The sequence below is a fragment of the Anabrus simplex genome, chromosome 1 (genome assembly GCF_040414725.1).
Source record: "Anabrus simplex isolate iqAnaSimp1 chromosome 1, ASM4041472v1, whole genome shotgun sequence".
Taxonomy (NCBI): domain Eukaryota; kingdom Metazoa; phylum Arthropoda; class Insecta; order Orthoptera; family Tettigoniidae; genus Anabrus; species Anabrus simplex.
In genome coordinates this window covers 389412356-389431180 of record NC_090265.1, presented here as the reverse complement: position 1 = coordinate 389431180, position 18825 = coordinate 389412356, and the positions used below count along the sequence as shown (strand labels likewise).

The following is an 18825-nucleotide window of genomic DNA, read 5'->3' as shown; positions in this document are numbered from 1 at the left end:
TTATATACTTAAATGTTTCCTTTTATTTAATTTCGATTTCAGCAATTGTCAAGAAGTACAGTTCCGAATTTGTGACGTTTGTACATGAATTGGACGTTATGCTAAATGCACAAGGGGAATGAAAAGATCGAACATTGTTTTTCACCAACCGATGGAAGTTTGTTATAAGGGGAGCCAATCCTTTTTGGTTTCGACTCAGTTAATTTATAACTGTTAGGTTCTTCAGCTTGTCAAAAGTAATTTATGCATGAACAGTTAAATTCTACATTTTATTGATGCATAAATTAGTTCTGACAGACTGAAGAATCTAACAGTTATAAATTAACTGAAGGAAGTTTCAAATTTCCCATCTCAGTAAGGTCATGAACGCCCTTGGAGGACTGGAACGTAAAGGACTCCACTACGCGTCACCTCAGCACTAATGGTATAGAGTGGGTATCTCCATTGGCTGCCTTTGCCCCCAGTAGTTAACATGGAACTTATTTTTATTGCAAGCTGAGTGAATTGAAGGATCATGTTCCTCTCCAGAAGTAGAAATCTTTTTTCCTAAGCTATTTTGGGTGGAGAAGATGACCAATGTGGATGTACTCTAGCGAGTCTCTGACAAGCAATACCTACGTTGATGATTTACGATGACAATGAAAATCTGATCCCTCCCCTACCATCCCACATGGAAGTGAGCAACACAAAGATAATAACGAGCAGTATATGGAGAACACGACCAACAGGCACTTACTTGAAGGTGTAAGTTTAAAGTAGATAACGGGTAGACTACACATTCCATAGTTATTCATTCAAATATTTATTTGTCATTTTCCATGTTTCTTTTAGACATCCAATCTACCTTCAGTCAGATTCAAGATATACTTTTCAAATACAGGATTCCTTTCGTTCAACAACATTGAAAATTTATATCAGCAACTGAAATTGTGAACAATGTTCCCTCACACAGTAAACAAGTCAACATTTCAATATTATCAATACAACCTCAAGTAATTTTCTGGTTAAATATGCACATAGAGCAAAGATTATCAACTTTCTGGCAGTCAAGGATGTATTTTAAGATTTTAAACATCAAGGAAACTGTACAAGATGTTTGTAAAGAAGTTTTATAAATAGGTCAAATGGACCAAATTTTAATTTAATGTACTTAATGAGCCCTTGCTGGCGAGATGTAGTGTTAACAGTGCTCTATGTCTTCTGGTATGGGCTAGAGCAATTTGTTACTTTCATTGACCTGTCTCAGTCTCATCCTTAGCTTTGACAATATGAAAGTGACCGAGGTATGAGCAATGCTAGTAATACCATTCCTTATGCAGCCATTCCCTGTTATGATTGGTGTGAAAATATCACCGATAGGGTTGGTTGGTGCATGCATTTCAGTGGGCTTGGCAGACTGATATGCAATAGCAACTTCTGGCTCGGTGAGAAAAGCAACAGGAAACTATGTCACTCCTCATCTCCTTAGTATGCCTCTTCAGTGATGCCTAGGCTGTCTATGATAGCCTTTGGTGGAACTGTTGAGGATCAGACCAGCCTTCGGGCTGAATACCCAACATTGTACTTAATAGAAGTTCAGATGTATTCAAGTATATCAGTATACATTAGAGTCGACAGTGAATTTTAACAGTCAAATTAAAATGTCCACAAGGATAAACACGAACTTTAAACCGAACAAAAGATTGTTACATTGTAATGTAAATAGAGGTTTATAAAACAAGTCATATAGACTATGATTTAATTATATCATATACACAGGTGCATTAATATATATCAGTACTGATAAGGACTTCTATAGATTAATACAAATCTATATTATGAAGTTCAAACGGACTACATAATGAAATCTATGTTTAATTCTTATTAGACATGATGTGCTCGTTTACTCTATGTTTGTAAAAGAAGTTTTTTATTTTTTACAATTTTGATTTCTAAGAGTGGGAAGGAAGTGGCCGTGGACTTAATTAAGGTACAGCCCCAGCACTTGCTTGATGTGAAAATAGGAAACCATGGAAAACCATCTTCAGGGCCGCCGACAGTGGGGTAAAAAAAAAATTTGTGTTCTCATTCCGAGGTGGTGCAGCTCTTTCCAGGCACACCCCCATTGGAGGTGAGCTGTATGTACCATTTCAACTACATACCAGCCCTCCTGCCATTCTTAAATTTCTGGCAGTACCTTGAAACGAACCCGGGCCCCTGAGGACAGCAGCTAATAACACTAACCATTACGCTACTAAGGCAGATGACAGTGGGGTAAAAACACACTATTCCTGGATGCAAGCTCACAGCTGCACGGCCCTAACCACACAGCTAACTTGCCCGGTCAAGAAGATTTTAATGTGTGCTAATTTATATTTTAAATTTATCCGTAAATTTCTGGTCCTCAAAAAAAGATAATTCTTTTAAGTATATTTTGTGTTGATTAGGAAGAGCAATCTTTTCAACTTTCATTGTCAAGCGATAGCTAATCAAAAAAATCAACATGGCTAAGGAATAAATTACAACATGGCAGTGTAATCATTTAAATACTTGAGGGCAAAATACCTGGAAAACGCTCTCGTTGGAGGCCAAAGAAAACAATTATGGAGATGTTCTTCAGTTTTACTCGTGTAAAAAATTATGAAGAACCTAAAAGAACAGCCAAAGACAGATTAATTTGGAGAAGACTCATCGCAGGGACAAACCAGTTTTAAGAGTGAATTCATGATGATGATAATGTGGAATTGAACCAGCGGCTTTCACGGTGAACTGAGTCCGCCTTTACTGCCTAGGCTAGGCAGCTCCTATCCAGGAAAATTGATAATGATTAACTAATGCTGTGTGTGTTAATTATTTAACTTATTTTCCACTGCTGACTAATAAAAATCCTTTCAATATCTTAGATATACAGTAAGAAGTACAAGAAGCATCTTTGTTAAATTCAAGAAGGTACAGAAGAGTGAAGTATGAGATTGTAATGTTGAAAGAAAACACACTTCATTTTCATAAACATGAACATAGGATCAAATAAAACATCATGTAGCAGAAATTTCTCCATAATTTATTTGCCCTGTATCTTATTTTTAGTGGATTTATATTTAACACGAGTTTAAAGCGCAGAACTATGATTCCCTATGTAAAAAGCATTGCAAGTAATAACAGATATTTAAATTCAAATTTAAATGTTCAAACTGTGCCAATTCATATATTGGGCAAACAGGACGTAATTTCTTAGTAAGATACCAGGAACATATTAATGCTGAGAAATATAGGAAATACTCGGCCATGAGCCTTCATATGACTGAATCAGTCCATCCAACGAAGATTCTTCTGGATCAACATGCGGAAAGACATCCTGGACAACGTGAAGGGGTGCTACATCTGTGCCTGCACCAAGGTAAGCAACAGGAAGGCAGATGTCAGCCAACGAGGAAGACAGCCACAACGCCCGTGGGAGGTCCCTGGACTTGATGGGTCCTTACCCTAGAACACCACGGGGTAAAACAGGACTCCTAGTAATCACAGACCTCTTCACAAGATGGATTGAGGCCTTTCCGATACCTGAAGCCATGACGGGACGTATCATCAGCCTGCTACAAGGCGGGGTATTCAGCTGCTATGGTTATCCACGGTGCATTCTGTCAGACAACGGAGTCAGTTCACGTCGAGGAAGTGGGAGCAAATGATGATGGAATGGGGTGTGGAGCACTTGACCACCCTTATCTACAACCCAAGGGCAAATCCAATGGAACCAGGAGATGAAAAGGATGCTACGAGTCCACCTGATAGACAAAGAACATCGACTGTGGGACCGTCAGATACCGCAGTCATTCTTTGCCCTGTGACGACGCGCCAACCGTGTCACCGGCTATTCCCCAGCAGAGCTGTTTCTTGGTCGACAGCTGTACGGCACTGGGGATTGGGAGATTTGTCCACCATCCGTTTCAGGTCAAGATGATGCAGCTGTTATCTAGCAGAGTGGCAGCAGCAGCAGAACATCAAGGAGAAGCAAGCTTTGGCTGAGAAGAGATCCCTTACCCAGGCTAAGGCTCAAGATCTCAAAGAGATGCAGATCTTCCTACCAGGCCAACAAGTACTGCGACGTAACCATCCAGTCAGTAATAAGATTGCAGGGTTTCTCACAGGTCTTGCACCTAAGTGGGTTGGTCCCTTCGAGGTGGAAACACGGTTGGGCCATGGGGTCTACTTACTGAAGACCAACCCTGCAGTCAAGGGCCACACATCGGAGTTGCGGCGAGTCACCCAACCACTGCGCATACAGAGTAAGCCTGCAGGAGAGCCTACTAATGACACAGCACCATCTGGTCATCGGGAGGAGAATACATCGACTATCATCGGGGAAGAGGCTGGCAGCGAGACAACCCCGACCCCTGACACGGCACATGCTGGTCAGGAGGAGAGCACATCCAGCGACAGCGAGGAAGAAAGAAGATACAATCTACGTCCAAGGCAAAGTCGACAAGTGTGACAAAGTGTGGAAATTGTTTCGAGTTATAGGGGAGGAAAATAACGCTAGTACGATAACAGGTACAAATTTGAAAACAATATTCTCTCATCCATGGGTAACTAATGCAGATATTGAGCTCAAATAATAATTATTATTATTTTACGATTATTATTATTACTTTTATGAATGGCTGTGAAGTGTTACATCCAGTTAGTATTTGTATTATTATTACGATACGATGACGTTGTGTGGGAGGTTATGTCATGAAAATATTATTTATTTATTTAATCTCCAAAGTGTTATGAACCCTATTTTACCATAAGGTATGCTAGGGTTGTAGTTTATACAAAATATACAATTTCTCTGATAAAATTCAATACATAAACAGCAAAATATTTTACCATGAACAGAAATGGAAAGAAATGAAATAAATGAAAATATTAGTATTATTATTATTATTATTATTTAACCGAATGATCATATTGTGTGTGAGGTTATGAAATGTGGTGTACTTATACATTTATATCAGTTCAGTTAATGTAAATACCTGTAAATTAATATTATAACTTATTATTACCTGTGTACGGTATATATATATATATATATATATATATATATATATATATTGTAATCCATAATTGTGAAACACACTGTAACTTCCAGAATGGTAAGAGGCACAAGAACAATTAAGAATATTCTATACATTCATCATCAGCCAATTCTATCATTACATGACGTGGCCTCTTTAAGTCGTGAACTCAGGTAAGTCTTTAGCAGAACTCTCCAGGTTGAATGGTCTTGTGCAGTTCTCTGCCAGGTAGCACCAGCTATTCTCTTGATGTCTTTGTCCCATCTGTCTGACAGTCTTCCTCTAGGCCTTTGATGATCTCTTGGACTCCATTCTAACACTGGCTTCGTCCATCTGTCATCTTCCCTTCGAGCAATATGTACAGCCCATTGCCATTTTAAGGTGGCTATTCTCTCAAGAATGTTATTAACTTTAGTGACTGATATGATGTCATCTGCTCTCTTCTTATCTTTCCTTATGAAACCCAGCATTGACCTTTCCATGCCTCTCTGTGCTGTCCTAAGTTTCCCTTATGTAAATTCGTTCAGTGTCCAGGTCTCACAGCCATAAGTGAGCACAGGTAGAATGCACTGATCATATACTATTTTCTTCAGAGTTACTGACATATTTGATCTGAAGACAGTCGAGTTTCTTCCATATGCCTGCCATCCTAGCTTAATGCGTCGAAAAATTTCTGGTCTTATATCACCTTTCATATTCATCAACTGGCCCAGATAGATATATTCATTGACCTCTAACGGCATGTTGTTGATGTTCACAATTCTTGCTGTGACCCACTTGTTGGACATGACTTTTTTGTTTGGGAAAGGTTCATCTTCAAGCTGACTGACTCACATTCCATGGCAAGATCAGTAACTAATGTCTGGAGTTCGTCATTGTCATTTGCCAGTAATGCAATGTCATCAGCAAATCTCAAGTTGTTAAGCCTTCTGCCATTGATCCTTATACCCCTTCCTTCCCAATTTAACTTCGACATTGCCATCTCCAAAACAGCTGAGGATAGCTTTGGAGAGATTGGATCACCTTCTTTAACACCTCTTCTGATACGGAATTCTGAAGTTGCTTCACTGACATTAACAAAGGCTGAAAAGGTCTTGTAGATGTTATTGAGAACTCTGATATAAGCCATTTCAACTCCCTGCTCATCTAAGGCTTGTAAGATAACGGAATGGCTGATTGTATCAAATGCCTTTTCAAAATCAACAAAAGCTATGCACAGAGGCATCTGGTATTCATTTGCTCTGCTAATCACTTCATGCAGAGCCAGAATGTGGTCCATTGTGCTAAAGCTGCTGCAGAATCCTGCTTGTTCAACTTGCCAGGCTGAGTCAAGGATAGAGCTGATTCTGTGTAAAAAGATCTTCATAAAAAATTTGTACAAAAAAAAAAAAAGCAATCTATGTTTTAGACACTCTAGAATTTTCACAAAGATCTATTTTTTGCAAGGGAACTTTCTCTGATATTTCATTCAGGTTACCATTGGGGTTTGTACTTCAGTCTATGTTAAAGATATTTTCGTAAATATTGAGTAAGGTACCTTTATTAGCTGTTTGGAGGATGGAAAGATCTTGTTCTATTGTAGAAAAAGAATGGTTTGAGTCCGATATGTGGGAGCTCATGGCAGAAAGCCCAATGAGAATACAAGCCTGCCCTACTTCTTCCCCCAGTCACCAGTCACCATTCCCCTTGACTCCTTCAAGCTTTCCCCCACTTGGGCGTTACCTCCAGCCAAAAATAGACAACATTCTGTACACAGCACACGGCTTGTCTACCAAGACACATAATAACTGGCAAGGAATGTATGTACTCAAGATATGTCTTATAATCCTTTTACCTTTCGATCTTGTTTACCTTTACACAATTTCTCAAGAACCTATTTTTATTCTAGCTTACTCCATGATTGAAACCATACAACCCAAGCCTGGCTTTTCAACTTATAAAAAGTTGCCCGTGTTAACAGTCTAATTTTACCACACAATGTTTACTACCCATTAAGCCACTCATGGAACACATTTTACGATTAGCAGCATAGAACCAAGACTGAACTGCTAGTCATGTTTTTTCTCTCTTAACCTGTGTCAGCAAACGTAAGAATCTTTTATACTTGAACAACGATGAGTGTTTGAAATGGATTTCACGCCACCACTTTGTTGTGAAATGGCACACTAAGACCATGTAACTTCGATTTTCTGTAGATATGTATATAACACTTTTTTTTTTTGATATTCTAATTTAATTTAACTTTCGTTCTTCGCTAGGCTGAGGATGTTCTCAAGAGGGACGAAACATGTACCTATAACTTCGCTTTAGGAGTAAAAACTTTCGTAAGTATTTAATGTTAATATCTTGATTATGGTTCCTTCGTCTGGGTGTATGACAAACTTGGCTTTGTGAAAGCATCGACGTACCATATTTGGCAACACCCCATACATTGTTTCTGTGACCCAAATTGCAAATTACAGCATCGAACACAGAGACAGACTTAGTTCGGTGGCAGAGGCTGCTGATTCCATGTTTGCAAGCAATAGTGCTATTATCAGTTTTCTGTAATTAATCTTAAAACAATTAATGATGCCCTGGTCCATTGACTGAGTTGATTGATTGGATTGATCAATTAGGATTACGTATGTATTGTAAAGGATTAAGAAGGAAATTCACATATTTTTTATGTTATAGTCGCAAAATTTCCTTCCATTTCCCATCAGACAGGTTGTGCTAAATACAGGTAAACTTACATGAATATTAAACCATAATTGACAGGACCGGGAAAATTGTGAGATAAGGCACATTATGTGTTTAGAGTCCTGTTATAAGTGGCCTTAAGGTGGGGTGATGGGCCCAAGGGTATACAAAATCATACCCATACCATTAAAGCAGTGTCTGTTCAACATGTTAGGGGCATCTGTGGCCTTTTTTTTTTTTTTTTGAACAGCAGAGACATAAGAGATTTTTTGATGCAGATGATCACTGTGAGGGAGAAGGCAATGGTAAACCACTCCTGTATCTTACCAAGGACACACTCAAAAAAAAGAGAAGAAATTGTGCCAAGCAACTCATCTAGTGTTAGGCATTGCTCAATTCTGGGTCAGGCAGCATGAATGTGATACAAAGTATGCTGAGGTGGCAAGACAGGTTTCGTATGGGAAATGTGCTTCTGATCTTATTTCTAAATTGCAATTGAGGAAAACCTCTCAACAGACACATGGGATGTAAGAGGACTTCTACAGACCAGGAAGCTCAGTATCTTTGAATGAGAGCTCATGATTAAGAAAATTGAAATTTACAGGATCTTGGAGACACTCAGGCAGATCAAGGCCACTTCCTCATAGAACACCATATGCTCTAAAATATCCAATGGGAAGGAGTGAGGACAGAATGGAGTCACGTTCATCATTAGCAAGAGAATTACTTGTCTCAGAATGCCATCTCATACTATCCCATCAGTGACAGAGTGATGATGATAACCTTTACAGCCCAACTAAGGAACATACATCCGATTCAGGTATACATGCCCACAATTAATGCCACTGATGTGGAGATGGATGAAATATACATGTAGTAAATATCTACTGAAGAGAATACCAAAGAAAGAAGAGGTACTTGTGATTGAAAACTTCAACTCCAATGTGGACAAGACAGATGAGGGTCATCTCAGGGGCTGGTAGGGACTTTTGGGCTTGGAGTAAGAAATGTGTGAGGAGGGTGGCACATTCAATTTGCCTTCTTAGACTATGACCTATTTATCAGAAACCTCACTTTCAAACACCATCCTCAAAGATTGTAGACATGGATCAGCCCAGACAGAAAATACCAAAATAAAATTGACTACATGCTAGTTCAGAAAAGATGGAGGTTGTCAGTCAAGACTGTGAAGACCAAACCTGGAGGAGAATGCAACTCACATGCACAGATTTCTTCTGGTTATCTTCACAAATCCTTGAAGAAAGGTAAGAGGCAAAATGTCATACAGATAGTCACTGACAAAGAAGTTTTCCAACAAAAGCTGGAAGAGAAGCTCACTATTGAAATGAACGAGGATGTCACTGAAGTTTGGGAAATTATTAAAGAACATATAGTGGAAGCAGTGAAGGAATGCAGAACAAGCAAGACCCAGAAGAGAGTTGGATAAGCGAAGACACCTTACGGATTATATAACAGAGGCAGCAATTCAAGTGCAGTATGGGTGATGCGGGCAGTACGGACCAGATAAGAGAGATGAGCAAAATAGTGCCTGTTACCTGCTTTCATGATTGTCAACTCTGCATTTATTTTGCAGAGTTCATGCTGTCTGTAAGGCAAACCAGTTCTACTCGAGTTTGTTCAATTTGGCTGATTCACTACCAGTGTTCACGGCCACAACCGATGTGTGTATTCTTGTACCCATTTGCTGTGCACTGCTATTTTTATTTCACATTACATCTTGTTTCTTCGTATTGAAAATATAATTTTAAATAATAAAATATTCTAATTAAATATTTACTAATGTCACTGATTTTTCTTGACATTATCCTCATTAAAATATTATTCGCATTATTTTCGCTGACCAAATTTAATATACCAAAATAATTAAAATATACATGTATACATTTGTAAAACAAAGGAATATATACTACTGATAATATTAACAGTATCAGACATAAGAAAATTAATTTATGTAATATATTCCTAGTGGTAAACAATACGATGAAAGAATAAATGAACAAATAAATAAATAAGAACATGTTTTCACTTCTGAAGTTTATTCATATACTGTAGCTAAAAACAAATAATGGATGTTTACGAACATATCTCATACCAACCAGATTATTATTATTTTGGTGTTTGTATACTATGGTATGGTTCTTACAAATCTCATTGTTTTAAATTACTATGCAAAAAGAGTTGGTGATTAGCACATCCTGGAGCAAGGCTTGTTCTTCCGTCATCAAGGCTGCAAGGCTGAATGTCCTTACAAATATTCTCTGCATTCCTGCTACAACTGCAGTAAGTGAAGCTACTTTTGGAAGTGTCGAGAACTGAATGCCACGATTTGCCTTTACAAACTTTTATTTTCAATGCAATGGTCTCTCAAAACTGTAGTAATATATTACATGATTTCCTTGTTATGCAAAGCTGGTGAAGGAAATCAATTGCCCAAAATGCCCAGCTTTATTTGACCGTGGTTCACCAAGTTTGTTTGCCACCTTTCCTGGTAGATATGCTTTTTATGGTTATATCTAAGACATTGCAAGTTGCATATTTTCCTGAACCTCCTTAAAAAAATTAAAATATACGTACCTCACTTCTTGGTGCACTTCATCTCATACTGTTGTTGTTGCCATATAACTTGCTCAATGCACTGGCAAAAACAAGACCAGTAAAGAAGGAAGATGGCTGCTATAGTAGATGCTTATATGCGTACTGTCCCTTGCTAGCTACTTACCTGCCTAACTCGTATTTGTGAACTGACGAGGTCTTAATTCTTATAGTTATCGCTAGGGCAGAGAATAACAGCCGTAAATGCAAAACATGTTCCCTTACTAGCTGTTACCCACCCGTGAGTAGTTAGGTTATGCACTGTGTTCCCTTTTACTAGTATTCATCTCTACTAGATAATCCAGATCAATCAACAGATCAAACAAGCTAGCAGACAGGGCAAGAATGCTCTCTCTCAAAGAACATATAACGTACACCGACTTGCAACACTACACTGAAAGACACAAGTTGCATGAGCTATTCAAGACAGTTAAGAATGTCACAAGGGATTTCAAGCCCCAGACCCAGGTCGTGAAAGACGAACAAGGGAATAGGGTAACGGATCCATTGGGCATCAAGGAAGTATGGCAAACATACTATACCAAGTTATTCAAGGAGGAACAAGGCCAGGCAGCCCCAGTCCAGATCTCATCCCCTTTGTTCTGAGTCCAGAAGACAAGAAAGCCATCAGCCAAATAAGGAATGAGAAATCACCAGGGGTAACTGGAATTACGGAGGAAGTGTTGAAGAACATGGGGCCAACCACAATGAACTTGATGCTAGAACTGGGGTGCTGCCTGTCGACTGGCACCACTCCATTTTTGGGATAGTGAAGATGGTGCTGACAAGCCCCTCTTCTTGTTCTTTCCTCACTGCTCTTCTCAATTCCCTGTCGGTACTCTATCCTCAGATTTCTGCACTTTCCACATTGCCCAGCAGCTGATTCCTCCTAAGCCTCAGCATCCCAACAGTGGCAAATGATGTTCCAATGGAGATGAGCTAACCTCCGTGCTCTCTTTCCCCCTGACGGCTAATGCCCTGTGGGCCAGCTATATTACCTCCACAGCGAATTCCTGCAGTGATTCACCCATGCAGTTTGATCGCTTCTTCAGCTGGGTTCAGTAGGTGGTTGCCAGCTGGTGGTCACTGTAGTGTCACCATAGATTCCCTTTAGTGCTCTCATGATCTCTTTATACATGGGGCCCGACCAGACCAGAAACTGTGAAGCACCTCTGTCACTCGTCCATACAAGCTAGCAATTAGTTGTATGGCCCTCTATTCCAGCATCCAGCTATTTTGGTTAGCCACAGTCTTGATTTGGGTCTGGAATGTAGCTCAATATGTAATAGTGTACAACTGTTGCTGGTGATAAGCCTCAGTCTGGTTTCTAGGGCTGTCATCCTTCTCTGTAGATCGTTCATCTCATACCTCAAGTCTCAAACACCAGATTCCACTATCTCAGGTATAGCTTTGAACTGTTTATCAACCATTTCACTTATGTTCTGCATGTCACTTTTTAATCCTAATTCAAGAGCTTGCTTGCAGCTTCTTCTCAGACTTGTACTGTCCACCCTTAAGTTCATTCAACTCAGCTATAATCCTGTTCATGCCGGCTTTAAGTTCATCCCGACAGGATTTAAATTTGATTTAAGTTCATCCTGACTAGATTAAATACAAATGAAGGTCCACCTATTCACTGCCATTTAATATGATGTCAAATCACTTATACACTGGGACTGGTTTCGACCCCATTATGGGTCGTCTTCAGCCATGGACTAAAATTGACAACAGAAAGTCCAAGTACAACCAAATTAACGCACTGAAAATTTTATGTACATATTACACATTATTGTACAAAAGAGTAAAAAAATCTCTCAGTCTATAATACTATCATTAGTGAATTTAAAGTCCACTATTTGAATTTTGTCATGTGTGACAATATCATTGGTATGAAACTAAAATGAACAGTGTACATGTACTATTTAAATATTAAAATTGGACCTGGGCTGTTACACATACAATATTAAAATTGGAGCTAAGCTGTTGCAGTGGTAATGAAAATTAAAATAACCATCTTGTGTGGTTAGTTGGTAAAAGTCTGCCTTGCTGAGTAACATGTGTCGGTGAGATTTGTGTCAAATGCAACACAGCTGTGTTTAAACAAACATTTACACAATGAGTAGACTTGAGATGGTACGACTGAATTATTTGATAGAAGGGACATTGACTTGCAAAACCAAAAGGACTTGAGTCAAAATCGTAATTGATGAGCTGTTTGTCAATGGGGCTCGTGCTGTGTAAATAGGTCTGAAAAGAGAAGAAAACTGGAATAAACGCATGTGATAAAAAGGAACAAGTAGCTAATCAAAGTTGCATGATACTTACTCCTTCACGAGGTCAAACTATGCACACATACCCAGGAACAAAGAACAACTGATCAAGCGGAGAGGGACGTGTATCGGAAGGGAAAAGGAGGAAAGGGGATAGTTACAAGGGAGGGGAGGTGTGGCTACAATTTAATGCAGGGCAGATGGATGAGGTGGAATGAGAGGTCACTTGAAGTAGGGATTTTTATTTTTGTTCAAACTGTATTTATTATAAATCAGAATGATTGTATCATATGGAGTGTTAGATTTTTCTGAGATTTCATTAAGATTAAAGTTTGTGTTTGTATACGGATCCAAGTGGATGAAACAATTTTCCATAATGTTGAGTGTAACACCTATTGGGTACTTTAAGTATTTCCAAATCTTGTTCAATAGATATAAATTCATGATTTAAATCCTGAATATGCAGACTCATAGACGAAGGACCATGTTTCACTTTATATATTATTTTTTCAATAAAATGCCTATTGTATACATTCTTTTTGGCACTGTTATGAATGGTATTTAATTTCTCCATTATTTTTTTTAGATAGGGGAATGGTGGAGGCTCTATTGACCATGCTAAAATAGGTTGCCCTTCCATGGGCGTGAGGGTGCAACGAATCCACTGAGATGGCATTACCAGTTTGGGTAGGTTTTCTATATATGCAGTAACAGAGTCACAATGCCTGGTAATGGTTAAAACATTTTATTTTTACTATTTCTATATTTCTATTAGGCTAATTTTAATAAATATATTTTCTACGAATCTTAATTCTAGATTGATCCCAGTTACACAGGCTATGAACCTCAGATCTGGTCCAACTCACTTCCATATCCTTCCATCACTTGTATGATTTCCCATGTATTTTGAAAATTATTTGATTTCGTTATACTTTTGTATTGTTTATGTATGTCCGTTGAAGTACCCTTTATGTTGAAAGACGAGATCAGACTCTTTCAGGAATGAAGGTATCAGTTGAAGAAAGGAAACAAAGAAAATTAAGAGGTTGCTAGACCTCACAAATCCAGTAACATCACGGTAGGTTGGATAGAAAAGATAAAAGTAAGGAGCCTGGCTTGAATACTTATAAAGAAATAAATGGCAATAGCTAAAAATCTTTATTTTCTGAATATACAGATAAAGAAACAAGTATTATTTATTTTGAAGTGTCTCTAATTCAAGAAAAACTAGTTACAATGAAAAAAAGACTTTTAAAAATATTTCAAAGTATTTTACAAATGTAAGTCTTTCTCATCATGATTATCCCTGTCAGGGAAGACAGAAAGTTATCAAAACTTTTATACAAAAATCATTGGAATTTTAAAAAACAGTCAAGTTTAATACTATGTGGGAATACAATATGCTTTGCAGATTATTCTTTGAATGCATTCAAATACTAAAATAAAGTTCCTACAAAAATATCCATGCATGTGATGAAAAGCAGCTTCACACAAAGAACATAGGAAAATCTTTGACCAAGTAATCCTTGATTTTGCTCATATCTTGCTCATGTTGGAGGTTGTCGAGTTGGATCTCACGCCTAAGGGATAAAAGAAATACTACTTAAAATATCAAAATGTATATAATTTTCAACGAAAAAATTAATAAACCATGTTGTTTCAAAGAAAACACTTCACACATTGCTAGCCAATAACTCTCATGGAAAGAAATTAACTAATATACACTTAATGAAAACAGAAAGCTGAAAAAAAGACATCTCTAAACAGGGAAAACAAATCTGTATTGTTAACATGTTGCACAAAGGATTTGTTGTAAACAAACAAGTATTCTGAAATTTCATATCTGGTCAGTATGATTTCTATTTGCTGTTTTACTTACAGGCAATTTCCTAACCCCAAGAAAACTGCAAATGTAAGTTCCATGAATAGGGATTCTGCAGTCACTTAGAGAACCGAAACTGATGTCAACAAAGAACAACATACACCCACCCGTGGTCTCTATGTGGATTGAAATTTCACCGGGCTACTTCTGAGCATATGATAAGGGCCACGTGGGGTTGTCTAGGAACTGTTGTTCCATACCCACTTGAAAACCCCATAAAATAAACATCAAGGTCCAGATTGTGACTAGGAAAGGCCAAGGCAACAAGCCCTGAGCAAAAGAAGGGCCTCTTAGGAGTGAGATAACAAGAGGCTAACCTAAGAACACAATAAAACCTGAAATTTATCAAAAGTTGGTATATTGAATGAATGAAAGAAACCCAGAGAATGAAAATTAATCAATATTAAGGAAGAAAAACATAAATATCATTGAAAACATACGTGGTCAAATTTTGCATTAGGCTTTGGGAAAGAATAATCTTTTTAACATTACTTCTTAGTAGAATGTACCTTTTCACAAATAGCAGGACTACTTACAATGCATAGGTGCACTCAGATTATATTAGTAAAAATAACACCTCGACTCATAACATAAAAAACGTCGATCGTTCCAAAAGATCTTTAGTCTCCACACTACACAAGAAACAATACCATAATCAACTCTCTCACGCATCAAAGAACAGCCTTAATCAATTGTTCTCATTTCGGTACTCAAGGAACAATTACAGCTCTGGAGGCAGCAGATGGGAATATAGTAAAATAGGAACAAGTAAAATGATGACCAAAACCCTGACCACAGAGAAATACAAATCAGGGCGAGAAACTAGAGCATGCGCATAGCTACCAAGAAAGAAGACGTAAACGTAAACTGCCCGCCATGATTAGATTATCAAACTAGAAATAAATGAGAGGGTTAGAAAACAGGAACTGGGCATGCCAAACAAAAGGTGGAGGAATAATATAAAAACTAAGATAAAATCCAACAGTCTATATAGACCCCATTAAGACCCATTCACACACGCTTGCATACCAGCACAGAGGCTCAATAAACCACGACTGAAAAAGAAAAATGTGGTGTGCATCCATCAGCAGTCCAAACCAAGCAATGCGTAACACAATAGTCAGAACAAGAGGGTTCCCAAATAGCACGGGATGTGTGCACATAAATATAATTCCAGAAACGGGATCAGAAAATCCTAATACTCTAATTAGAATCTGATAAAAGACTAACTCCTTCCAAGTCGGATTCCTCACTCTCCTCTACCCACTTTCCCACTGTGGCTCGTATAATTTGGATTAATGATAAGACGGTCAACAATCATACTGCACAAACCGTCCTATTCCTAGAATCTCAGCTCTTCTGCCACCAAGTGATGAATAAAGGCATGCCACATTTCAACCATTACATACATCAGGAAATCACAGCTAAAATACCAATAACAGACACAAAGAAAGGTAATGAAGAATGGAATGATTTTAAGGCAAGTCTGGTTGGTAGTGCACATAAAATATGTGGAAGAACAAGCAGAAGAGTGAGAGAGAAAAGAACATCTTGGGGAATGATAAAGTGAAAGAAGCCATAATGAAAAGGAATAAAGCAAAGAAAGTTCTTGATGTGGCTAAGTCTGACAGAAGAATCAACAGCGACTGAATAGACAACAATAAATTGAAAAAGATGGTAAAAAAATATAGATACAGAAAGTTGGAAGTCAAGAGAATTGTATGGGAAGAAAAAGAGAAAAGTTGGAAAGAATTTACAACTAAACTGGAAGAAGACAGTAAAGGGAATACCAAAATGACATATGGAATAGTAAATAATAAAAGATCAGATAAAGAAGCAATTACAGCTCTGGAGGCAGCAGATGGGAATATAGTTTGCAATATGAAAGATATCACGGATACAATGGGGCAGTATTTTGACAAGCTCCTAAATGGCCCTAAAGAGATCTCTGTTGAGGATGTAGGACAGAAAACAATAGAGGAAGATATCCCAATTACATGGACAGAAGTAGAGCGAGCTCTCCATAGGATGAGAAGTGGTAAGTCAGTAGGAGCTGATGAAATTACAGCTGACATGATTAAAGCTGCTGGTCTGCCAGGAATACAGTGGCTGTATAGAGTTCTCAGAATATGGAAGGATAACAAAATACCTGAAGATTGGACAAAAGGGGTGATGGTTCCTATCTTTAAGAAAGGGAGTAGAAGGAAAAATGAAAATTACCGAGGCATTACCCTCTTATCACATGGCCTTAAAATTATGGAGAAGATCATTGAAGCCAGAGTAAGGGATATACTAGAGCCTATCTTAGAAGAGGAACAACATGGCTTTAGGACTGGAAGAAGCACAACAGATCTGATATTTGCTTTGAGGATGTTGGCAGAGAAACACTGGGAAAGAGGAAAAGACCTAATTATTGTGTTTATGGACCTTGAAAAGGCGTATGATAATGTTCCTAGATCAACTATTTGGAAAAGTCTTAGAAAACTTGGTGTACTGGAGTACCTTATTAGGAAGATCCAAATGCTATATACTAATTGTAAAAGCTGTGTCAGAATTGGAGATGGTCACTCTGAATAGTTCAATACAACCAAAGGAGTACAACAAGGAAGTGCCTTATCACCTCTTCTATTCATAGCAGTTATGGATACCATTTTTTAAGGAACTAAAAGGAAAAAATAAAGATCTTCAGGCTCTGGTGTTTGCAGACGATGTGGCAATATGGGACGAAACAGAGAAGGGAGTGCAAAATAATCTGAATGCATGGTGTAAGAAGTTTGATGATTATGGAATGAAACTGAACCCATCAAAAACAGTAGCACTGAAAATCAGCAGACATAACACAGAATGCAACATAAAACCAAGTTGAAGTAGTACACCAATTCAGTTATTTAGGAAGCGTAATGGCTAGTAATAACAGAGCTGAGATAGAAATAACAGAGTAACCAAAGGCTCTAACTTTTACAGTATCGTTAGACACCTACTATGGGATGAGAAGGTCCCACAAAGAACAAAAATGACCCTGTACAAGTCATATTTCATTCCCATCCTTACATATTCTCTGGAAACCTGCACACTAACATCAAAGGATTGTAGTAGGATTCAAGCCTGTGAAATGAAATTTCTTAGAACTGCCCTCCAAAAGACCCGACTTGATCATGTGAAAAATGATGAGATCCGATCTAACCTAGGTCTAAATGAATCGATGGAGGAAAGACTTAGGTCATCTAGACTTAAATGGTTTGGGCATGTTAAATGAATGAATAGCACAAGGTTACCATGTGCTTATTTGGAAAAGAGAATAACAGGTAGAAGACCAGCTGGAAGACCAAGAAGAAGATGGATGGACCAACTGAGGGAAGACGTGGAGAGAAGAGGATGGAATTGGGAATCTGTCTTGGACAATGAAATGTTTTTGAATAGGCAACTTTGGAAGACGCTCGTTTTCAAACACCCTACCCGGCTCGCTGGAAGGGCAAACCGATGATGATGATGATGATGATGATGATGACATACATCAGAGCTACATTGATGTCCTGAATTCTATGAGTTTGAAGGTTTTATTATTACACACATCCCTTTACCAGGTTCCACACCAACTCAATGAGGTAAAACTTCCATTGAGCCTTCATGAACGGACGACGACATAGAGATTAGAAAAACAACATGGCAGGTCAAGCATGAGGGCATGGATCTCTGGCACTCTTCAATTTGAATTGCTTGCTTATATGAATGACAATGAATACAAATTGGTTCATGAACATTTTTCCGACTTATGTTTACAGCAGGACTGGTTTTATCAATGACGGCAGTATAGTCAGAAGTCGGATGTAATAACACATTCCTTACTACTACTACTACTACTACTACTACTACTACTACTACTACTACTTTTTCATCCAAGTAGCTTATGTCTGCCGAATATGATTAGCTTCTGATGTCAATGCTGGACCACCATAATGTTCATTAGTCATTAGCTTGATATAGCCAAGGCTTTGACACGGTGGACATATGCTTTATCCTTTAGCACAATTTATGTTCATGGACCTTTCAGAACTTCCTTAGCAGAAGATCACAGCGTGTGTGGTCCTGGATAGATATAGCTTCTTTACTCTTTGTCCCCTCGGGTAAGGATAGAAATTATTCTTGCACAAGGGTCTGAAGCCGGCAGCTAAAATTTCGAGACTCTCATGAAACTCCATGAGTCAAAGTGAATAGTGCTGCGCTCTTTGCAAGTGTGTGCAATCACAACACGTTGTAAATATTTCTCTCTTGGAGTGTGAGACTCAAGCCATTTTAAAGGATCACATTTTCGATTCACTAACATGTGCAACTTCATTTTCTA

The 18825-nt window shown here is 38.2% G+C and overlaps 1 protein-coding gene across 2 annotated transcripts in view; it reads right to left on the bottom strand.

The window, feature by feature from the left end:
- Nucleotides 1-13742: 13742 nt before the first annotated feature.
- LOC136856825 (protein argonaute-2) overlaps nt 13743-18825 on the bottom strand; it is a 467999-nt gene continuing 462916 nt past the window's right edge. For both annotated transcript variants that reach the window (XM_067134979.2, XM_067134978.2), the window contains exon 22: nt 13743-14181. In XM_067134979.2, coding sequence (XP_066991080.2) covers nt 14088-14181 — 94 coding nt within the window. In that variant the 3' untranslated portion in view covers nt 13743-14087. The remainder of the gene's footprint in view (nt 14182-18825) is intronic.